General features: G+C 35.2%; 2 protein-coding genes across 6 annotated transcripts in view; one reads left to right on the top strand and one right to left on the bottom strand.

Annotated features, from left to right (window-relative positions):
• Window positions 1-5,694: 5,694 nt before the first annotated feature.
• On the bottom strand, window positions 5,695-15,249 carry LOC127860860 (uncharacterized). 2 transcript variants are annotated; one of them, XM_052399163.1, is made up of 5 exons: window positions 15,125-15,249; window positions 14,139-14,255; window positions 12,069-12,579; window positions 9,796-9,938; window positions 5,695-6,896 (listed from the first exon to the last, which is right to left on the bottom strand). In XM_052399163.1, exons 2-5 carry the CDS (start codon window positions 14,239-14,241, stop codon window positions 6,676-6,678), a joined length of 978 nt encoding a protein of 325 aa, XP_052255123.1. In that variant the 5' UTR covers window positions 14,242-14,255; window positions 15,125-15,249; the 3' UTR covers window positions 5,695-6,675. The 2 variants fall into 2 exon arrangements, with proteins under 2 accessions (XP_052255123.1, XP_052255131.1); XM_052399171.1 differs by having other exon boundaries at window positions 14,157-14,255.
• Window positions 15,250-15,802: 553 nt separating this feature from the next.
• Window positions 15,803-25,349, top strand: part of LOC127860820 (uncharacterized) — a 65,205-nt gene continuing 55,658 nt past the window's right edge. For 2 of the 4 annotated variants that reach the window (XM_052399114.1, XM_052399145.1), the window contains exon 1: window positions 15,803-15,950. The gene's annotated coding sequence lies outside the window, so the exon portion shown is untranslated. Of the gene's footprint in view, window positions 15,951-24,089; window positions 24,330-25,349 lie in introns of those variants that run through there. The other 2 variants (XM_052399130.1, XM_052399120.1) reach the window with 2 other exon arrangements.

The raw sequence follows: 25,349 nt of genomic DNA, 5'->3' as shown, positions 1-25,349 counted from the left end.
TGATTCAATGGTTAAGCCGATCCTTTTATACGGGGCTGAAATTTGGGGTCATACCCTTTCTGAAAATATAGAACAAGCACAGGCTCAATTTTGCAAAGATTTTATTGGTTTGAATAGGTCAACAAACAATTGCATGGCCCAAGGGGATGTTGGTAGATTAGAATTATGTGTAGAATATCATTTCAAGTGTGTTAAATACTGGTGTAAACTTATTCACATGCCATTGCATAGATATCCAAAAAATTGTTATAATATGTTAAAAAGCCAGGATGAAATCGGAAGGACAAATTGGGCTACTTCTGTTAAAAATATGTTATTTAATTATGGATTTTGTTATGTCTGGGTTTATCAGGATGTTGGCAATGTTGATGTCTTTTTACAACTGTTTAAAGATCGCCTTATTTGTTGTAACACGCAAAAATGGTCAGGGAGATAATTCGACAGTCTAGATGTGAAACATATAGAATGTATAAATCATTGCTTGAACCAGAAAAATATCTTTCGCTTAAAATACCATTCTTCTATAGAAAAGCATTTGCAAAGTTCAGATGTTCCAACCACAAGTTTCTTATTGAAACTGGACGACATAGAGCATGGTCTTCGATATTGTATACATTGTCAAAATGTAGAAAACCCTCGTGTCATTGAAAACGAATTTCATGTTGTTTTTTTATTGTTCTAAATTTAGAACATTCACCTTTTTTCTTGGTATACAGGAAACAGAGAAGAAATAGATTTTATTAATCTGATGAAAACAAATAATGATCTGACATTGAAGAAAATTGTATTATTTATATATATGTTAATGCGAAAAGTTTAAACATAAAACTATTCACAACTCATGCATGAAAAATATGACATGTCTGTATATTGTATTTTGGGCCGGTGGCCTTTATTTACAAAATAAATTGTCTTGTCTTGTCTTGTGTTGTAAGTATTTAATAGTGATTGGAATTTATGTACCTGTAATACTACATAAAACCACATTTTGTCCTTTATGTGCCCTTAGTATTCCCATTTTGATATTTTGTCTTAAATTCACAACAGCCATGTATTAAGTTTCCTCTTCTAAATAGAGTATGAACGTCTCTCTGGGAAATCAGGGCTTAAAACATGTACATTAAAAGTCGTCCCAGATTAGCCCGTTAAGTCCGCACAGGCTTATCACGGAAGAAACTCCCCGCTATTATGGTACTTTTCGTTTGAAGGAAATCTTTTCTTTGCGAAAAACCTAGTTTAGGCGGTAAGTGTCGTCACTTCTGTATATTGACAAGCCTGTGCGGACTTCACAGGCTAATCTTTGATTACAAAATGCACATTCATTTAGCCCGATTTTTCCTGAGCGAGGCTCATACACATGATTTGCTATGAATCAAAATAATGTGTGAATATTTTAATTTGTCATATGCATTACAAATGGCCATTCAAGCATAGACCATCTACAAACATTTTATTATTGATGAACAATAAAACTGTTTGTGAACATTTCCTTACTTTCATTGTATGCATGGTTAGGGTAAATCCATAGCAGAAATAATACCCATTATTATTGATGTATTAATCTTGTCTCTATAACTGTTTCGCCTTAATCAATGGAAATTTTACTAAATCATTTAGTAACAGCGATAATCATATTAAGCTACAAAAGTGTATGTTCTCTACTGTGATTTTATTTGATGTTACTGATCGTGATACTTATAGAATCATCTTTCCTTCAAAACCGTGTTATGTTATATTACGTGTTCATGTGTTTTAAAAAAAAATGTAAGTTATTAGAAATTGAGTTGCCTTATTCTCATTAAGCCCATCGTTCCCAGAACGACGTTAATTGAATGCATCACCAATGGAATTTTGAAAATACTACTGTCAAGGAAATGAACATTTCTAAATGATATGGTTAATTTTACATAAATTGTTTTTATTAGTTGGAAAATATAGGATTAATTGAACCTTATGTAAATCAATATAAAAGCAACCAATCTTAATCTTTACTTGCGAAAATTGACGCACTAACAGTGCAACACAGTTTAAAACGCACCAATTGTAATTGCCAATAAAAACAAAGCATATAACGCGATTTCACAACACACTTACACTTCGACACAGCTCAACTTGAAAATCATAAGCTTCCCGGGGGATGCCTAACTTTACCCACATTTTTTTTTAGAAAAAAATGGATTTAGTAACAGCGCTTTTAAATTTTATATTTTCTTCCTTGTTTTCACGTTTGCAATTCTTTATAAATATGTCGCACTGGTCAATATTTCACCACTGCATATTTCATTTACAAAAAGAGAAAGGTTCAGTTTGTTTAAATAATATGATTCCTTCGTAAATCAGAATATTCCTATTATTTTTTACTAAATGAATGATACAACACATGACACATTTATTTGGGTTTACTGACACAACACATATCAATAAAAGTGTCAGCAACAGATTACTTACCGTACCTATCTGAACATCTATATACCCGTTATCGAAGCAGTAGACACACGGGTGAACATAAAATAAGAGGATTGGTTTTACAGCAAATATATTCAATGTGTAGATTAAAGCAGATTTCCCGGTATGATTATTAAATTTATTGACTAGTGAAAGAAACGCAATGTCATGAAAAAGTAGAAAAGTATAATACATGTACAATACAGACGAGTTATACCCTTTCGATCGATGAGGTTTTCGAAGTTTTAAGACATCATGTTTAGCATCAATGTTGTCATATTGACACGTGCACAACCGTTTTAAAACGTCACGATAAAATATTCATGAGCATTTCCGTTAACCAAGGAAGAACAGTTATATTTTAAGATCAAGCTATTGTGACTGTTTTTAAGTTGTAAACTTTTTTCGTAGTTCACGACAGTTCTATTTCAAAAAGAGAAAGATTTCGTTTTTCCAAATCATTGTATGCATGAACAGGACCTCGCATAGGGAAGTTACTGAAAATTATCTATTCCATATGAAGGTCACTTGGGTAAATAAAACATTACTAGAATACATGTAGCTGATACTCGTTCTTTGTATCATTTCATCGTGCCTCGGAGAAACAACTACAGTTCAAGTGCGATGGTAAGCATACGAACATTGAGGGATTAAGTTGAAGAGTATCATCTTTGGTGAAGTTTGATTTGAACTGCGATGTTATGACATTTAAAAAGTTATTTACAATTTAATATTGTATGATAACATCTAAACAGTTTGTTATTTTAAGTGTTTTAATGTTAGGTCTCATTAAGTTGGCATGTAATTCCCTTTATAACGACCCATGGTTAAACTCCCTTATATTTATAAAGACACCAACAGTGTAATGCACATTTCATGTTAATAACCAACGGCGCAAATCTGTTTGTAAATACAATATGCGTCTCGCTCTGGGAAAACGGGGGCACATGCCCATGTTTTCCCAGAGCGACTATACATTCAGTAGCGTTTTATTCGTTTTTATTTCGCTGCATTCGTCCGGTTAATAAATCACGTACGTGTTTTACAGGTGGAGTACAAGGCACAGGAGGGAATCCCGTATTTTTTTGTATATATGCTACAATAGAAACAAGGAGTGCAACTTCATTTGCCGAAAAAACTACACTATCTTTACTGTAAACCAGGTAACTCGAACAATTTTTAACGAATCAACTACACACCGGTTGTTTTCGAAAGCTAATAAAATAATTAATCAGAAAAAATTAACACCAGTACCATTGATCCAGCAGTATTTCGATACAAGCTCTCAGAAGTTGACACTCAAAGAAAAACAATTGGTCGGACACAAATATGTCCAATAAAGCTTCATTTTCCGATCGTTTCAAACAGCAGAAACACAACGATTACAATACTGTTCGTCATTAATACGGTTATTTCCCGTTCAATAAACATTAATGAATAGATAACAATACATTTTATAGTCGTTCACACACCATCAAAAGTGTTATTCACTCCGATAATCATTTGTAAATAAACAACCAAGAGTTTTAATTTTTAAAAGGAAGTACGGGAATCCTCTGACGTCATTCAATAAAGCAATGTGTTCGCATGCGTTCTTTTTATTGGTTAGGGCGCATTTCCCGAGGATCTCCGTAAAAAGGTGAGTGAGAAATTGATGAAAACCGACCAATCGTATTTTGTGTTTACAAAATCTCTGACGTCATTAAAGGGTTTCTCAGAGTAAAAATAGATTTTTTTCTGTTTAGATTTTGTACTCGCGGATCGAAAGACGCGATAAAAATATGGGTATTGTAACCGATTGAAAAATGTTTATGTGCATACAGGTGCTGTTAATCTACCGTTTAATGACTTGTTTATTGAGTTTTAGCTCTTTAAAGTGCTCGACATGGAAAATCTCTATGTGGACACATTTGTGTCCGACCAAACACGATATTGGAAGAGTGTCAACTTCTGAGAGCTGGTATCGAAATACTGCTGGATCAATGGTACTGATGTTTGTTTTTTCTGATAAATTTCTGAAAACAACCGGCGTGCAGTTGATTCGTTAAAAATTGTTCGAGTTACATGGTTTACAGTAAAGATGGTGTAGTTGTTGGGCAAATGAAGTTACAAAAGAAATACGGGTTTCCCTCCTGTGGTATAAGGAGGTTACGGGTCCCGCCGTAGAGCCGCGTTTTACACACGCCACGCTGAATAGCCTGGTAGTCAACGAGCGTCAAGTTGCTTGCCGTCTCCATAGAACACCGGGCCGAAGAATTCACCCGGAAGTTACAGCTAATTCAATTGAAATCTTTCCCATGTGATCTCACGGTTGCGGGACTTATACAATTAGTTTCGAACGATCTCGAATCACGTGGTACGAACCTCGTTCTTCACCGGAAGTTGTCGCATTGCACATTTCCGGTGGGAAAGATGCTATGCTCGATCTCGAATGATAAAGTGTTACTCTTGGATTTTAAACGTGCCTTAGGTGTGAACCAGACAGTTTTTAACGTGACTGAGAATTCGCTTTTGCACTTACATCACGTAAAGTCGTTGGCGTTTAATGAAGATATAACTCCCAATTATGGGGAGCTCAGACGTGTTTTCATAAAATAAAAACCGAATGAATAGTAGTGTTTAGTTTACATTGCGCCTCATTCTGGGAAAACTGGGCTAAATGCATATGCGTGAAGTGTCGTCCCAGATTAGCATGTGCAGTCCGCACTTGATAATCAGGGATGATACTTTCCGCTGTTACGGTAATTTTCGTTTAAAGAAGTCTCTTAGCGAAAATCCAGTTAAGGCACAGTCTAATCTGAGACGAGACTTTACGCACATGAATTCAGGTCCAGTGTTCCCAGAATGAGGCTTCCTTATTGACGTGTTCATTGCTTGCCTTAGTAAAACTATTATATAGTGTTATTTATGTAGAAATTCCATTTTGAAATGATGTGATTGTGATTTGAAAAATCCGCTCAATTATACATTGCATTCATATAACATATTTAATTTGTAAATTGTTTTTACTATACTGTATACATAATGTTATTACCTGAAAATACAAATTTACAATAAATATTTTGTTTAAATCCTGCTGTTTGTGGTCCGCACTCCGAAGAGAAACAGTTCAAAGATGTTATTATTAATATAAATCACGCGCCTATTTGATTCGTCCAGCTGTTAATGCACGGCTGATGTCAAGAAAGAGGATGAATCGCATCAAAATATATGACAGGACGTCTAAAACACTGTAGCTAATGCATAAAACAATTTAGCAAATACTTTATTCTATTAATGATGTGTGTTATCTTTTGTTGTGTAAAATAATCACCATAAAATGCATGAAAATGTAAACGTATTTTCAAAGAAATGTTTTACATAACATGGACGAACAATATTGAATAGTACATATATATTAACATATAAATGTATATACATCAACATAATTGAACTGTATATTAACATAAATTAACAATTTGAACAATCAATTGTAGAAACAATTAAACACACCATGAAAAATGTATACATGTATATCAATACATCATGATATAAGCAACGTTCTGTGTAAACAGGGCTTAATGCATGTACGTTAAATGTCGTCCCAGATTAGCCTGTGCAGTCTTCATAGGCTAATCAGGGACGACACTTTCCAAATAAACTGGATTTGCATTAAGGAAAACTTCATTCAAACAAAAACTACCATTACAGCGCAGAGTCTCGTCCCTGATTAGTATGTGATGATTGTACAGGATAATCTGGGACGACACTTTAAGCAAACGAGCCAGTCCCGGTTTTCCTAGAGCGATGTTCATATAACAAATGACAAATAAGTTAACAACATTCGGCTAAATAAATGCGCACAGATCAAGAGAAAGGTTGGCATGGACAGCATGTCAAATACGTTATGTAAAAGTTACCGGTACAGCGCTGTGTTATAACGTCTGCATATTGAATATTGCAGTACTCTTATCCTTATATCCATGAAATAAAGTGCCAGAAATAATATTCACCATCGTATGGAAAATACACAGCGCGATATCTTTATTTTCGAAACAGTACGCGTCCAAAGTACCAATATCTATTGCAATTCTAATGATGACATTTTATACAGTTTTTTGTGTAATTTCCACAAGCCCTTGTTTATCAGGTACATACAGATCACATTAAAGCGACTATGTTCTAAACTGCAAAATAACGTCGTTACTTAAAATTTCCTACGAAATCTTTGATACAACACAAGGACTCAGATCAAACAAGACTCAGCTTAACTGCGTCGGTGGTAACGATCTGTCTGTGAATGAACCGCTTGACGTCACTAACGTTTCCGTCTGACGCAGATTTTAAGTTCCGCCTCGCTTTTAGGTGACATAAACACATTGCTAGTAACGTCACTAAGACAACGGACACTGCTGCTGCAGGAATGATTATCACCGGAAGAAACATCGATGCGTCCGCTCCTGTCTCCTTCTCTGAAATTAAACAACGATATGACAGTAACCTGTTATTCTCTATAAGTTTGGTGACATCAGTTCACTTCAGTAAAATGCGTAGAATGCAATTACGTTCGCCATAATTAATTGGCGCTATCATTGAAAACAGAAGCAATTTTCCTCATTACGTGATAATATATTATTTAAATTATAAAGCGTGTTCATACAGAAATCAATAACAAGTACGAACCAACTATTGGGGACAAAACATATCAAAAACATACTTATTCGCATACTTGTTCGTGAGTGTATGTTTTCAGCCGACCACTGCATACGATTACCGTAAACAACGTTTTGATAATCCGACGACATAACAACATTTTGCACTGGGCTATGCGTACGTAATAAAAAAACAAGAGCGCCGCATGACGGAGCAATATACGCCCGATTCGTGTGCCATTGGAGATGATACACTGATGATTGATGTATTTGTTTTGGAAATAAGCAAAAAAAAAATTCAAAAATCGCGAAAAAAATAAACCCGATGAAAATATCGCAAAATAAAACTCGATAAAAATATTGCATAAAAATATTGCATGTGTTAATCGGTTGCATGTCTCCAATCAGACCTGACTGATATATAATCTATATACTACCTCTGACCAAGTTTGGTGAATTCAACTTGAACTAGAGCTTTGTCACTGAATGTGACTTATACCCCCATACCACTTTGACGCAGGATAAAAAGTTGTTTAAAAGTTTCGGATGAATACAATTTGAATTAGAGTCCGGACAAAGTGGCGCCGTTGAAAATGCACTAATTGACCCTATGACCTAGTTCTTGACCCGACATGACCCATATTCGAACTTGACCTAGATATCAACTAGATGCAACTACTGACCAAGTTTGGTAAAGATCGGATGAATACAATTTGAATAAGAGTCCGGACAAAGTGGCGCTGTTGAAAATGGACTAATTGACCCTATGACCTAGTTTTTTACCTGGCATGACCCATATTCGAACTTGGCCTAGATATCAACTAGATGCAACTACTGACCAAGTTTGGTGAAGATAAGATTTATACAATTTGAATTAGAGTCCGGACAAAGTAAAATGCACTAATTGACCCTTTGACCTAGTTTTTGACCCAGCATGACCCATATTCGGACTTGACCTAGATATCAACTAGATGCAACTATTGACCAAGTTTGGTGAAGATCGGATGAATACAATTTGAATTAGAGTCCGGACAAAGTGGCGCCGTTGAAAATGCACTAATTGACCCTATGACCTAGTTTTTGACCCGGCATGACCCATATTCGAACTTGGCCTATATATCAACTAGATGCAACTGCTGACCAAGTTTGGTGAAGATCGGATGAATACAATTTGAAATAGAGTCCGGACAAAGTGGCCCCTTTGAAAATGCACTTATTGACCCTATGACCTAGTTTTTGACCCGGCATGACCCATATTCGAACTTGGCCTAGATATCAACTAGATGCAACTGCTGACCAAGTTTGGTGAAGATCGGATGAATACAATTTGAATTAGAGTCCGGACAAAGTGATGCCTTCCGCCCGCCGCCCGCCCGCCGCCCGCCCGCCCGCCAAGGGGTTTCACATAATACGTCCCGTATTTTATACGGGCGTATAAAAATCACCAGTAGAACGTAATTGCGTTATGTAGATCTCTTCTGACCATTGGGGCACTGTGTTAAAGTATGCACATAAACTTATTATTCACAGCATAAAACGGAATCCGGATAGTGCCATCTATAATCTCGCCATTCTTTCATCAAGGGTCACACGAGGGTCACACGCGACAAACAAAGCAATACACGATATTTTCCGCGACAGTCGCGGCGACGCACGATATTTCACGCGATACACGAAACGACGTGCGAGAATGTACCACGAAATATCGCCCTTGTGTATGCAGAACAATAGGCGATATATCGTGTTTAATATATCGTGCGTCGCCAAGGCTGTCGCGCAAAATATCGTGCGTCGCCGCGACTGTCGCGCAAAATAGTGTGCGTCGCCGCGACTATCGCGCAAAATATCATATATCGCTTCGTGTGTCGTGTCTCGCGTTTAAAGGGCGACGCTCGAAACACGAAGCGACGCACGATATTTTGCGCGACAGTCGCGGCGACGCATGATATTTTATTATTCAAATATCGCCCATATTATTCGAATCTCGTGTATCGCGGTCTAATTTCAGACCGCGACACACGACGCACGAAGCGATACTCGATATTTTGCGCGACAGTCGCGGCGACACGCGATATTTGTACTGCTCAAATATCGCTGTAATAATATCGCCTGTCGACTGTCGCGTTTTCAAAAAATTAGAATGCGACAGTCGCACTTTTATATGCGATATTTCGCCCTTTGAACACGACCGTCGCACTTTAAGAACGCGACCGTCGCCCTTTATGAACGGGACCGTCGCCCTTTTATAGGCGATATAGGCTACCTACACAAGGGCGATATATTGTGTTAAATATATCGTGCGTCGCCGCGACTGTCGCGCAAAATATCGTGTATCGCTTCGTGTGGCGTGTGTCGCCCTTGATGAAAGAAGGGCGAGATCATAGATGGCACTATCCAGATTTCGTAGCATCGAGCGATGTGAAGATGTTTTATCTGTATCTCAAAGTACTGTACAGAGCACAGGATGTATATAAAATTACAAACGTACAATTTCAAATTGAGAGTGCTGAGAAAACATTTGCTTTCACCCTAGAAGATCTGTATAGTAGAGGATGCATATAAAATCACGACGTAGTGATGTGAACATTTTTGTTTGACCCTAGAAATAGTGTGTAGAGAAGTTGATACTAGTAAACTTACCATTAACGACGTAGTGATGTCAACACTTTTGTCTGACCCTCAAAGTAGTATGTAGAGTAGAGAATGCACATAAACTTACCATTCACGACGTAGAGTGATGTGAACACTTTCGTCTGATCCTCAAAATACTGATCAGAGAAGAGGATGCACATAAACTCAAGCTCTGCATCCCGAACTTCGACGTTGGAGACGGTCATATTTGACGCCAAGACGCCATCATGACTACAAAAGATGTCAGTTCAAATTAAGGTTCTTCGTATTTTTCGTTATTTTTTTAGAACATTGTGAATTTGATCCTTTATACTGAGTGCTATTAGAGGGATGGTCAATATGCCCGCGATCTTTCGATATGTTAAACAAGCATCTGACACCAGTCATCATTTCATACCGAATTAAACAGAACGAGGTCTGGAATCTCGTCAGAGATGCTCTCATGGATTTGCATTTTTGTCATTGGTTTTCTTAATTTGATTTTCACAGGCAATATCAATCACAAAATGCAAATCGAATTCAACAAATTGACAACGATATTGGGCATTTTAATTCATTTTAAATCAATTCCATTTTAATAATTTTTATGACAGCGTTAAAGTCACTAAAAATCAAGCGTTCGTTGTCAAGTAAAGTTTGTTTACTATTTCAATTTCAAGTTCTGTAAAACTTTCTAACTTGAATCAGAGGTAGGGGAAAAATGGCCTTCACAATCATTATACCACCAAATCCTAAACAGCTAACCTATATCTTTCTCGCTGTGATTCCGATTAGCGATCCCCTACCAACAAGGCCAGCAGTCCCGTCTACTTACTACCAACTAGTCAGCTGTCCCGTCTAATTACTACCAACTAAGTCAGCCGTCCCATCTACTTACTACCAATTAAGCCAGCCGTCCCGTCCCGTCCCGTCTACTTACTACCAATTGTACCAGCAGTCCTTTCTAATTACTTCCAACTAAGCTAACCGTCCCGTCTACTCACTACCAACTAAGCACACTGTCCCGTCTCCTTACTACCAACTAAGCCAACCGTCCCTTCTACTAACTACCAACTAAGTCAGCCGCCCCGTATATTTATTACCAACAAAGCCAACCGCCACGTCTACTTACTACCAACTAAGCCACACGTCCCTTCTACTTCCTATCAACTAAGCAAGTCTACTAAATAAGGTCCAATGATCTCTTTCCAACTAATCCAGCCGCCCGTCTACTTACTAAGTTTTGTTCTGGACGAATTTAAGGAAATATTGCATTAAATAAAGAGCAACACATGCTTGTGTACGGAAGAAAAAATCATCCAAAGTTATCAAAAAAGAGTTTTTAAATCTCAAAGTTCGTTTAAGTACGCGAAATCAGTTCGTGCTGAATATCATTTTGACACCAAAATAGTGAGATGCGATTGATCAGTGATGCTATCAAGTAAAACGCTTTAATTATTTTACACGTACGTACGAAAACATTATTGACAGTGAATGTTTACAAAAAAACATAATGTAAACCATGTGATAAACACTTATATATTAAACCCAGTCATTTCCTGGTTAAATCAAGGGAATGTCTAACTTGGTAAAACTATTAATAACGTACACTATGATATTTAATAATTTACAGGTTTTACCAGGTAGACGCACCCTCATTTTTTCGAAAATGAAACTTTTATATTTCATAAGATTGTGCAATATTACCTGTGATTCAATGAAACCGCAATATTTAATTAATGCGACCGACAGCGTCGAAATATTCGTTGTGCGACCATCCTTTTATATCATAGATCAGTACAATTAATAAACATGTCTTTTAAATCATAATATTATTATATAACTTATTTACACTTTATGTACGGTACTAGATCTACCCTGCCATTTGTTTATTGGATTAACGTCAATTACTTTATTTATTGAATACATACAATTTATGCAGTAACATGTATCCACTAGATTTATTGTATAATACATTATTATCCGCTTCTTATTCATTTTGATTTCATTGAAGAGTGACCATTTTAGAAGCGATAATGTATTTGTTTATATTTAAATAACCTTAAGGTCATACATAAATTCTTCTTGTTTAAAGTCATGGGGCTATAAACGTTTAAATGCAAACAAAAAACCAACGACAATGTGCTCAGTCAAGTACAAAAATGAAGTTAACCTGACTTTACTTAATATATATTGTTCAATATTTTATTGACTTAGTCAAAACAGAATTGTACCAGTCTTTACAAGAATAAGGTGCAAAAGAAAAGTGCTTTCTTTTTGAAACAGTTTATGTTTTAACTGCTCGGTTTGTTAGATTCAAAATAGCATAGGACTCTCAACATAAAAGAGAAAAAGCCCTTTGCTATTAGGGAAAATAATTACTTGTCGATCTGTGTTTGCGTGATTCTGTCGTCTGCTGTAGGAACTTCTGCCCACGAGCTATAATTGCTAGCCTTGGCTTTCATGAACCATGTCACCATTCTGATTGCATCTTGATCGCAACCAAAATATCCTGTGCAAGGGATAGTCACGTGATCACCCACTTTTGCTGACGTCACACCGCAGGGCAATGGCGCTATTGGGAAAGGACCACGCGCTAGCTGGTCACAGGCGACGACTTTTAGATCGAACACTGTCCCTGACTCATCTGATTGGATTGACTTTCCGGAAGGGCGCGTGCATTTGTATCGTCCGGTGTCGGAAAACTGCGCGTGCTTGATGGCAAGAGTGGCATTCCATTCCAAAAATAGAATGTCGGATGTATCCGGCGCTATAAGTTCCCACGACTGAGATTCTTCGTTATATTTGTACCAGAGGGTGTCCAATAGTTCGGCATGGTCGCGTTCACAACACTGCAGCTCCTGGTATTGGCCATACCGGACGTACACGTACTCTGAAAGATATACATTTAGAGAGGTTGTTACTATGTAATACGCTCAGAGATTGTATTCACATCAATTATGACGTACAATTCGCAGTATGTTTCATGGTCCAAATATAAATGACCCTCCCTCTGGGAAACCCGTGCGTAATTCATGTTTGTTAAGTGTCATATCAGATTAGCCTGTGCAGTCCGCACAGCCTTATCAGGAACGACACGCTCCGCTTAAACAGGAAATTTGCTAAGATGAGACTTCCTTACACGAAAAACTACCATGAAAGCGGAAAGTGTCGTCCCTGATTATCCTGTGCAAACTGTTCAGGCTAATCAGGGACGACGCTTTATGCAAATGCATTCGGCCCGGTCATCGTTTACGTGTTTATCTCATATCATAAACTGTTAATTTAACCCATTTATGTTTTATAATAAAGACCAGGTATACCGTATGTACTTTATTGTACACCGAATGTATTGAAATTATATATAATATGATACACGTGACATGAATCTTTATCATGATTTGTTTGCTTTGTTATACTGACGATTTACATTGTGCAAGTCATAATAAAACACATGTTCTGTTCTGTTCTTAACCCCTAAACTGTATTTTCGCTAAGAAGAGACTTACTTTAAACGAAAGATATCATAAAAGCGGAAAGCGTCGTCCGTGATTAGCCTATGGGGACTGTGTACCACAGGTGGTTAGCATGTGGCTATGATATTAATTAGTGAAAACAGCATTTTGAATGATAAATAATCATATTATAACGAAAAATTAACTTTTCTGAAAAAAAATATTTCACTATCAAATATATATATAACAAGGTATGCAACTCAAAATCACAAAAAAACGGGGTGCATCGCTTTGAACAGCCATATCTTCATCAATTGTGCAGCGATTTCCACGATCTCGGTCTTATTCAACGCAGAAATGAATACCCTTTCTGGAAATGTATTATGTCTTGCAATATTTTTACAAATGCTGGGTCAACTTTTAAGAAATAACACGATACACAACACGCATGACCCAGTTGACAGTGATCATGCATTCTTTATGAATGAAATCTCCAGTTGAAAAGACACACCTCCGCATTGGACCAATGAAATCACTCGTATGTTTAAAATGTCAGTTAGTTGAAATGTATGTAACAAAGGTTTCAAACGGCGCTGGACAGTTAGTCTTGATGCAGAATGTAACGACAAGAACGGTAATAATGTTTTTTCATACGTTTTATTGAATTATGGTATCGAAGTACATGAACTTTGAAGGAAAGTTGCCCTTTACTTCGTGAAAATCGCTGCACAATTGATGAAGATATGGCTGTCCAATGCGATGCACCCCGTTTTTTGTGATTTTGAGTTGCATACCTTGTTATATATATATTTGATAGTGAAATATTTTTTTTTCAGAAAAGTTTATTTTTCGTCATAATATAATTATTTATCATTCAAAATGATGTTTTCACTAATTAATATCATAGCCACACGCTACCCACATGTGCTGTGTACGACACTTTACGCGCATGCATTATGTTCCGTTTTCCCAGAACGAGGCTCTATAAAGTATTTACCTCTCTGGTTGGAGGTACCTCTCTGGTTGGAGGTACAAGGTCGCCCATCTGTCAGCTTTACCCATGTCAGAAAAATACAAACTGCGACTAACTTGGCCTCCATATTTGGTTTGTGGACTAAATAAACAAAACAAAAAACAAGTCATAAAATGCTTTTGATCCTATTCCACATTTAAGTCTCCTAAGTCCCGTCTATTTTCAGACAAGCCTCAACACGAATAATGCTTTGATAAAATGACAAAATTGAAAAAAATGTTTAATATTTGCAAAGTTTCGATGTTGTTTTTTTTTGGCAAGGAAACAGTACCGGGTAATACTGAACATTTACCATGCTCTCAAAGATTCATTCTATGCATCTTATGACTTTTTAAAAACCTGGAAAGTATACAGCGTTACAAACGCGAAACGATTGAATAATTTGGAAAGTTCTGTTGTTATCGTTATATTTTGTGACTTTACGAGGATTTTGGACTATCAATTTGAAGCATCATTATGACAAACTTCAAAACGTGCAAAAATCTGTGAACAAGTCCCTTTAACTTTAACCACACTACATAAATAACATCAATTATTGCTAGTACCTCTGCTGCTGTTACTACAACCACACTACAACAACTACTGCTACAGTAACTTCTTCTACTGCTACCACTACAACAACACAAAACTACGAAACGACGTCTGCTCCTAATATATACATAATAAAAATATTGAAGTAAATTATAATATTATAACTACTGCTGCTTCAAACAATAAGGATGATGAAGATTTTAATAATAATAATAATAATAATAATAATAATACAAATAGTAATAATAATAAAAAATAATAATAATACAAATACTACTAATACTACTACTACTACTAATAATAATAATAATAATAACAACAACAACAATACCAATAACAATAATAGTATTATTATTATAATTAAGTATAATAATAATCATCATCATAATAAAAGAAATTAATGAAATATTTAAACGAACCTTTGTAAAATTAGCTCCGTCACTGTAGATTTTTGTCTGTTCTGTTCTCGAATCCTCAATATACACTGAGTATTTTGTTAGCGTACTTGCAAACGTCATAAAAAAATTATATAGTTCTTTTGTCGGTGGGATCCCTTAAATCTTCGAAAACAACCGCGGGGATTCCACATTGCTTACTAAGCTTACTTAGCTCTATTTGTAAGAAGGATTGCAACATGCCACGAATCATGTAATCTGTTTCTGCTTTTTGTGCAATTGATAGATGATGAAAATAACAACAATAATAACAATACTACTACTACTGCTGCTGCTACTACTACTACTACTAATAATAATAACAATAATGATAATAATAATTATTATTTTTATTATAAAGAAGAAGAAGAAGAAGAAGAAGAAGAAGAAGAATTAGAATCATAAGAAGAATAATTATAGTTATAAGGCGACGACGACGACGAAGAAGAAGAAGAAGAAGTTGAAGGAGAAGAAAACATTAGAAGAAACATCCCAACTCATGCTATAATTAGATTTTAACGTCTCTGCTTTATATGTACTAGTTAACAGTATATTATAAGACCACGCTACCGGTACACCGGTGTGTACACAACGTGTCCCGACTATTCATTAATTGATAACATAAGCCGCACTTCTGTTCAGTAGATTGGTTACCTCCCCTATCTATCGCATACTCCCTCTATATATTATAGTCAACCGTTATATTCAACGGGGGACCAGTTTATTCTGTTCAGCAGATCCATGCTTTAATCAAACGAACCATAACCAGGAAGTAAGAAATGTTCCGTGATCATTTTTGGAAAAGCATAAGGTAAGAAATAGTTTATCTTTGAGAGTCATGGCTTTCCAGAGTGTTTCTTGTTAAAGTGATGCCGTTTTCAACACATTAATTCTGTTACCTTTTCAAATTTCGAATATAGAGAATACTATGGTAGTGTGATTGTGTACTTACATTATCCCACGAGTGAAGGAAGGTTAACATGGCGAGGCTTCCCGAGCCATTTTTAGACTCAGAGTTCTAATTAGGGGAGACTGAGTTCTAATTGGGGGAGACCGTGTTTTAATTAGATGAGCATGAGTTCTAATTAGGGGAGACTGAGTTCTAATTAGATGAGCATGAGTTCTAATTAGGGGAGACTGAGTTCTAATTATGGGAGAATGAGTTCTAATTAGAGGAGCCTGAGTTCTAATTAGGATATTTTAAGTTTTAGTAAGAGAAGATAGTGTGAATAAATTGTCATATCTTAACTAAGATAGCATCAAATCCAAATAGGGAGCTTTGAATTTACAAATTTGGAAACGCGTTGTCCAAAATTGAAATTCCGAGTCCTAGTTAGCAGTAATTATCTAATTATACTGAAATTATTTGTCCTTAAAATGTATTATGATCTGCTAATTACAAGATACTAGACTTATAAGTATTAAATTCTGAAGAGTAGTCAGGTTTAGGAAATACTAAGTCATAACTAGAAGTTTATCACTCATAAAAAGTATTTCTCCTGGGCCAATTGGTATCTTTTAGCATATGTTTTCTGATTGGGAAAATGATAATAGGCAAAGTAATATTTTTTATTTTTGTACAGATTTACTTTGGCTTTTAATAGTCGGTCCACCAGTCTCATGTTCACTTAAGTTGAATTGTAGAACGGGTGTACCTATTTCCGAACACTTAAGCCAATTATAATGATGTTCGGAATTACGATCACTTACAATCAAAGGGAGACAATTATCAACTAGATATGTGCATATGATATACTTTAGTCCAAGATAAAACCATAATGGTCCATCAGAAAAGAACTTTACAAAGCATACGCACATCCATTACAGCTCCAAATTCCGAACATGTGATCGTAATTCCCAACAGACGTGTTCCTAATTCCGAACATGAGCTTTTTATAAAAAATCCAGATGAATTGATTTAAATGACACAGTTTGGAAAATACCAACTTAGAAACGATTTCCGTAATAAAAAGGATTACATGTATTTAAAGTTCGATAAGTAACTAGTTCGGTTAAAGGTTATATAGAGCAATCAGATCTGGAGGTTTCGGTAAATTAATATTTTAAAATACGTCAACATAACAAGGATATTAACACCCATGTTAATACTTTACAGTTATTTACACCCTTTTTTTTACCAAACCCTCCAGACATAATCAACTATTCAACCTTTTTACCGAACTTTTCATTTACCAAACTTACTGTCAATAATGGTGAGACCACAAAGAACACTGTAAGCCATAATCACAATCAGATTTTTGTTATTTTTCCAAATGACATAAATAAACATTTCATTTAAAATGTAAATTGTGCGACTGACGGATATATATACGAATATTTTGGTGAAAATTAACCAGTGTCTATTCAAACCAGGCAGCGTTGATGTCAGAAGTTGTGTTGATGTCATCCACAAGGTTGAGCAGATGATCGTCATATTTTTATTTCGAGACCTTCTTTAACAAGAAATAACCAATAACCGAAGCATTGTGTATTTTGCGAAAAAATTCGCCATGCAATAATTTGTTCGGAATCAGGAACATGGTCGGATTTTGGAGCACTCGCTCTAACTTGTAAAATGTCAGCATTATGAAGTTTTGATTTGCAAGACACTTTCCTTCCCCAATGATAAATACATAATTGAGTGATTATTGAAGTGATCATAGAAAGGAAAAAATACATTCTGCTTAATGATTTTTTTTGTATTATTTCAGGAAAAACTGTGTGGTGTCAATTAGTACCAACTGTGTTGATCTGATTACATTTGAAAATCATTGTTTTGTTCTTTAGTGTCATTTGACAATTTAATTATCTACAGCAATATTCTTCTGCTGAAGTGTGACAAAGTAACAACTTTTACTCTGCTGAATTTTTATGTGTTAAAGACGATAAATTTATATGAGTGAAAATTAAAGATTCATACTAAGTATATAAAATGCTTATTTATAATTTTACTGTCTAGTAAAAGAAGTACAATCTTGACATATCTTTCTGTAAAACAAAATCAAACACAATGAAATCAGCTATAAGTCATTGGTGATGTTATCGATGCGAATGAAGGAACATCTGATGCTTAAGGTGTATTGTCAGTGTGTCTGTAAATTTTTAGCGACTATATTTATTGAATATGTTTGATTATCTAACTTTTCGGGAAAGGAAAAAAACAGATTAGTTTTGCGTGTCTTAAACAACTGACAAAACTGACAAAGCGGTTGCAGGGGTTTAATAGTCATGTTTGTGTCAAACCACTCAGGTATTACAATTTTATTACACTAATTTGACTTTCTTTAGTAAATACATTTCATAGCAATTTTCCAAACTGTGAAAATCTGTTAACAAGTCTATTGTCATATACTATATAATTGCAAGTATATCAATACCTGACCTGTTTACCTCTACGGATTCGCCGTAGTTACTACGCATTATTTAGCTAAACTACGCACTACGGATTTGTACTGAAAAACTATCAATCAAAATGGTCAAATTTCAGTTTTTAATCGTACTTTCGCTTATTTTGGGTCTAATTGCAGGTAATTTATCAATCATAATCATTTTGGCGCTTGCGTAGTAAGAAACATTAAAATTCAAGCCTCCCGGGGAACGAGTGCTGATCGAGCTTGTTGAGTCGTCACCGAAGAACAACTGACTTTCGTATTGGTTTACAAATTTAGCAGAATATATACGATTTTATGTTGCTATCCAGTATACACATCTCTCTCTATTGCGGATAATACCGACGATAGTCGATGTATCGGGATTGAGCATGTCTGTTTTTCCACACGTTCAAGATGGCGGCAAGCAGACGAGAAATCGCGATTAACTGCGAAAATAATAAATACCATTCAAACAAACAACGGATATCATATAGTCATTAGGGAATAATGTAATGCGTGTGTCAATTAACGCAAAATACTAAGTTTGAGATAAAAAAAAAAATATTTATCAGAAATATGCGCAGTGAATCATCATGCGTCACGGAAACAAGTGTTGGAAAATTGGAGTTCAGTCTACTGACAAAGTTAAATCATTTATAATAAGAGGAGTATCATTCGAAAATGGAAAGAGACAAACATGATTTGATTTATATGTTAGTGGATCTGTGTATACTCAGATTCATATGCATATTTTGCTTTATTATGTTTGTTACGCTGTACAGTTTAATGAAATAGCATTGAACTGAGGTTGTCAAGTGCAAGATATTGAAAGGTAAACAAATAAAATATATTATTTTAACTCCATTAAATACATTATTAACACAACAAGAACACTAAAGGGTGTTTGTCAATATTTGTTTATGTTTTCCCCTTATGATATTTAATTTTAAAAAATACTGAATTAAATTAACAGCTACTCTTAAAGAGCTTATGAGCAAATGGTGTATTTAAGAATCTATAGATTATTGCAAGTTTAATATGCATGTGGATGGATATTAACTAAATATTGTCTTCATTGTAAGAAGACATTAAAGCAGCACTTTATAATATAAAAATGCTGTCAAACATGCACTTAAAAACAATTTTACTTATGTTACTTATAATCATATTTATAATGCTTAATGTTTCCCAATTTCATGGTTTATCGCGCAATTTTTTTCCGATTTCATGGTTAATCGTGCTAATTTTTCCAATCCAAATGGCACAGGCTGTAACAAATAAAAGCAAATAAAATCACTTAACAGATTAAATGGTTAGCAAGTAAATTCATCTAATGTTTTATGTACCGTTAAACTGATATGTGACCCAGTCATGGTGTTTTAATGCTCCAAATGATTGAAAAGGTTAAAACTACTGACAACAGCCCAAAACTATTGAGAGATGCCCTACATACTACTGAGAAGCAATTGGTAGGGTAAACAGGTCTGCAAATATTACATGAACTGGTGCAAACTAATCAAACAGGTCTGCAATACATGAACTGGTGCAAACTAATCAAACAGGTCTGCAATACATGAACTGGTGCAAACTAATCAAACAGGTCTGCAATACATGAACTGGTGCAAACTAATCAAACAGGTCTGCAATACATGAACTGGTGCAAACTAATCAAACAGGTCTGCAATACATGAACTGGTGCAAACTAATCAAACAGATCTGCAATACATGAACTGGTGCAAACTAATCAAAAATGTCTGCCAAACATGGACTGGTGCAAACTAATCAAACATCTTGAAACAATAATATGAGCCTTGCTCTGGGAAACTGGGGTTAAAATAGAGAATACTAGGTCAGTGCCGAATAAAGCAAAGTTTATTTTGCGAGGCTTAGAAAATCTGAACCACGAGCCTTGGCTTTTTGAGTTGCATTATGTGTTAAAAATATATTACATCTTGGTATCAAATTGTTTGTTTTGTTGAATCTGATTCGATTTTACTAAAAATGATTACTTTATAGTCGATTCCGAGTAATATGACCATTCTCCGCCGCGCGTGACAGCTATATTTCAGCACTGCCGAAATAGAGGAAAATTTATTCCACAGTGGTTTATTGCGACAATGCATGTCTGATGATCATATTGATGGGATAAAGTGGTATTATACGCATCTAACAGTATATGCTATGTTTATAGGTGTCTATTGCAACCGTTGTTTATTTTTTGTGTTTTCACTTCATATACACATATTTGTTACTGCAACATCAACATACTAAAACACTATCCAGGAAAGAGAAAAATAATGCATTTGAATATCGACCGTACTTTTGTTTTGACAACTGACGACAGAAAGGATTCGTTGTACAATGTGAATCTAAATTCAGTTTTAGTGCAGATTCCTTCATAAGACACACGAACACTAACTCCGATCCTAATAAAAAGACAGTTCCACTTGGCTTCAAGGACTGTACAGTCATGTAAAATATTGAATATAATATATATTTGTATATATTAAACGACTGGTAGCAAGATGAGTTGCAGATAATTGTTCAGTTACCACATTTTAACAAACTCTTTTTACCTGTAAATTCTTTTCAGCTCAATTGAACAGTAAAAAATACCCATATTATCACTTTAATGCATGTGCGTAAAGTGTCATGGTAGATTAGCCTGTGCAGTCCTCACAGGCTAATCATTCAGTAACAATACTTTCAGCTTGTAGGCTATTTTTCTTTGAAGGAATTCTCTTCTTAGCAAAAATACCGTTGATGGGAAAAATGTTGCCCTAATTTGCCTGTGCCAACTGCACTGGTTAATATGGTTAATATGGGGCAACACTTTACACACTGCATGCATTAAGACTCTTTTTCCAATAGTGAGGCTTATATATTTTAATTGCAATACACAATAACACTTTAAATATTATTTTAAAGTTAAACTTGTTGCTATTTTACCTTCATTATGGTATGACCTGTAATATTGTCACATTAATATGTACTTATTATATTCAGCAATAATTTTGCCTGTCTGTGTTTATACATTTGACTCACTTTTCTTGCACATGGTGATATAATTTCACTTATTTAAGAAAAAAATCAGAAGGACTATTAATGAAAACAGCAATTTTTTGAAGTAAGTGAAAGAATTGACTCAATAAATTCAATTTTTAACTTTCATTTTCAATTAAAAAAATATATGGCATGGAAAACCCCTTTTTGTTTCAGTTGAAACTTTATTTTATGTCAAAAGTACCCTATTAATAATTGTGTCTTCAGTTGATTTCAAATACTTGAAGTAAATAAACTGAAGACACTGTATTATGAAGAGGCTACTAATAAACACTGATAAAGAGGAGGATGCATTTTAAATGAGGTCAGATAATATTATTTGAAGAAAGGCTTGGTCAACTTCAATGATTCAATCAATGAAGTAATATAATTGATTTGAAGAGTATTTTATAGCAACATATATTCATTAAAAAAAACTTGAGACTGCCAACTCTCCCATAGTATATTATGGAGTTATAACTGAGTATATACGGAATATTACGCTAGTCAACCGTTCCAAGAGTTTGTATCACTCGAGTGGCTTGTGTGATGACGTATCACACAAGAAGCGGAGCCTCGAGTGTGATGCGAAATAGCACAAGCCACGAGAGTGATACAAACTCTTGGAACAATTGACTAGCGTAATATTCCTTTTATTATATACAACAACTAACGAAAACAGTTAACAATTGTATTTTTTACTTTAATAAAACTGACAAAACAATGACTAAAACGGTACGCCATAGTTTATTTAAGACGCGTATGAATACAGTTTATGTAAATTAACGTGTAAACATTCGAACAGGGAAAACACAGGTTTCCGACACGCTTGCCTTAATGCCATCGTTAATCCAATGTTTATAACAATTAAGTTGACAACTTTAATCCGATGTTTACAACAAAAACGTTGAAACAATATGCACTTCCACTTCTATCTTCCATGTCTTTATCGAAACTTAGTTTAAACCACACTATTTTATTGTATTCCTATAGAAATATACATTTATGCATGATAAACACACACTCCAAAATATGTTTTGAATTCGTTCGATGTTTTTAACAAATAGTTTACTGTTAAAAAACACCTAGTCCGACATGTCTTTTATTTCCATAGAGTTTAGATAAAACAATTGTGTTTCGTCACAGAAATGACGTCACACGATGTACTACGTAATATATTTTGTAATATAAAATATTTCTATTTTGGGTGCGCGTAATGTGACGTCATTAAATGGGTCGAAGTAGTCGGGCTAGTGTGGTAATACGGAATTGGAAACAGCGAGTAGCGTAATACGGGATTTTTTATTTCAACGATTGATACAACCTGTATTTTGTTAAAAGCATTAAACAGGTATATAATAAATACATGTATGAACATCGCTTGGGGAAAACCAGGCTAAATGCATGTGCTTAAAGTGTTGTCCCTGATAAGCCAGGCTGCCTCAGTGCAGTCTGCTCTTATCTTGGACACCACTTTCTGCTTTTATTGTATTTTTGGTTGAAAGGTAGTCTCATTTCTGTGTAAAGCCAGTTTAGGAAGAAAGTGTTGTCCCAGATTAGCCAGCGTGGACTGCACAGGCTTATCTGAGATGACACTTTACACAAATGCATTACAGGTAGGCTCAGTTTTCACAGAATGAGGCTCGAATCATGAATTTTACATGGCGTTTCAGGAGTTTTGTTGGGTCTGCTTAAACTGGTAAAAAAGGAATTTGTCTGTTGTAATTATTCAATAAGTCAGATTAAAAATAAAGTGAATTTGAGACTTTAACATAAGACAGGACCAAAACCAGGTTGCAGGATTAACCTGGTTGTCAGGGGTTTACACACTGACTGGACAGAATGTATTAACACGGTTAAGAACTTTGTTTTAAATTATAAGAAGTTGTAGAAAAACATTTGCAAAAATTGTTAGGGCATAAAAGACAGTTTGTTTGCAGTTTGTGCTGATATCTTAAGATTTAAGAATAGGTGTCAAAATTTCCTGTTGCGTGAAGATTAACCGTGTACATGAATGCTGTACACATCAAATATTTGCCCAAGAACACTGGCTTATTAAATAAAGAAATTCTGATGTATTTCACATTGACATAAGCAGTATAAAAGACTGTCATTTATGCAAAAGTTAATCGGTGTGTTAACATCCATTTATGTTTAATTGTGAACCCACCAAGCCACGTGATCCTGCACCCTGAAAACAGAACAGAGCTTTTTAAAATTTAGGGACAGAATATAACCTTATTACAAACTTGCAGATCATAAAGCCATTGGCACTCACAATTTGAACAAAAAGTCCACTTTCACAATTAAAACAGGTGGGAGTATTTTATGGAAAAAAGGGAGTTATTCAGTGAATCATTATGCTAGAATACTAAGACCATAAAACTGTTAAGTATTATACATTAATGTAAGACCTCTTTAAAAAGTGGGGGAAAATAGCCCTGCAGACTGCTGTTCAATGTTCAACACAGTGTTTGGAATGTAATACTCATATGCTTAGATCACTAAGGACCAGTAGAACACTTCACTGGCTAGCCCATGTGAGTGAGGTCTGAAGTTGAAAAGGAAATGATGTTGTTGTATCATGTGCTGAAGTTATTTCTACCAAGCATCTGTACTTATATTAAAAGTTGTATTGTAATACATACTTTGACATTTGGTCTGTGATTCATTATCAGGAGGAAATTACATGTAGTGATTTTCTTGAAGTGAGTCTTTGTAGAACAGTTCTAGTTTAGAGTGACTTATGGTCATCATGGTGGTGATTTTTAGTCAGTGTAAGTGATGATTATACTTGTTTACCAGTGTGCTAGTGAAAAGCATGCAACATCTGAATAATGATTAATTGTATCCATTTCAGATGTAGATTTTAACAACAATATATGTACAATATATATTTTTGCCAGCATTATTATTTGGTGTGTTTATATAAATACATGTATGTTAAGCCAATTAGTTCGTAATGCTATTTAAACGAGCCTCAGTCTGGGAAAACTGGGCTAAATACATGTGCCAAGTGTCATCTCAGATAAGAATGTGCAGTTTGCACAGGCTAATAAGGGAAGAAACTTGCCATTTATACAATGTGCAGTTTGCACAGGCTAATAAGGGAAGAAACTTTCCATTTATACAATGTGCAGTTTGCACAGGCTAATAAGGGAAGAAAATTTCCATTTATACAATGTGCAGTTTGCACAGGCTAATAAGGGAAGAAACTTTCCATTTATACAATGTGCAGTTTGCACAGGCTAATAAGGGAAGAAACTTTCCATTTATACAATGTGCAGTTTGCACAGGCTAATAAGGGAAGAAACTTGCCATTTATACAATGTGCAGTTTGCACAGGCTAATAAGGGAAGAAACTTGCCATTTATACAATGTGCAGTTTGCACAGGCTAATAAGGGAAGAAACTTGCCATTTATACAATGTGAAGTTTGCACAGGCTAATAAGGGAAGAAACTTGCCATTTATACAATGTGCAGTTTGCACAGGCTAATAAGGGAAGAAACTTTCCATTTATACAATGTGCAGTTTGCACAGGCTAATAAGGGAACCCGGGTGTACATTGTCCAGGGTAATCATGGAACTTAGGCTGGAAATCCATGGTATAACATGGAATTCCATGGAAATCCCTGGAATTTGAAACAGTTTCCAGGGTTTTCCAGGGTTTTGTTCTAGAAATGTCCATGATATGTGGACTTTTTTTCTAAGCATTTTCCAGCCTTGGAAAAAACTTAGACTTTATAAGAGGAGAAAATAACTTATAAAAATGCAACACATTTTATTCAAAGTAAAT

The sequence above is a fragment of the Dreissena polymorpha genome, chromosome 1 (genome assembly GCF_020536995.1).
Source record: "Dreissena polymorpha isolate Duluth1 chromosome 1, UMN_Dpol_1.0, whole genome shotgun sequence".
In the NCBI taxonomy this organism is placed as follows: Eukaryota; Metazoa; Mollusca; class Bivalvia; order Myida; family Dreissenidae; genus Dreissena; species Dreissena polymorpha.
This window is presented reverse-complemented; position numbering and strand designations above follow the sequence as displayed.

What these genes read in the sequence shown, in the direction of transcription:
- LOC127860860 (XM_052399163.1), bottom strand. Translation starts at nt 14,241, where the DNA reads ATGGAGGCCAAGTTAGTCGCAGTTTGTATTTTTCTGACATGGGTAAAG. An exon ending in ACGCAAACACAGATCGACAA is followed by an intron (nt 9,939 to 12,068) that starts GTAATTATTTTC and finishes CATCTTTTGTAG; the next exon opens with TCATGATGGCGTCTTGGCGT. An exon ending in ATCACTCTACGTCGTGAATG is followed by an intron (nt 6,897 to 9,795) that starts GTAAGTTTATGT and finishes GTTTAATTTCAG; the next exon opens with AGAAGGAGACAGGAGCGGAC.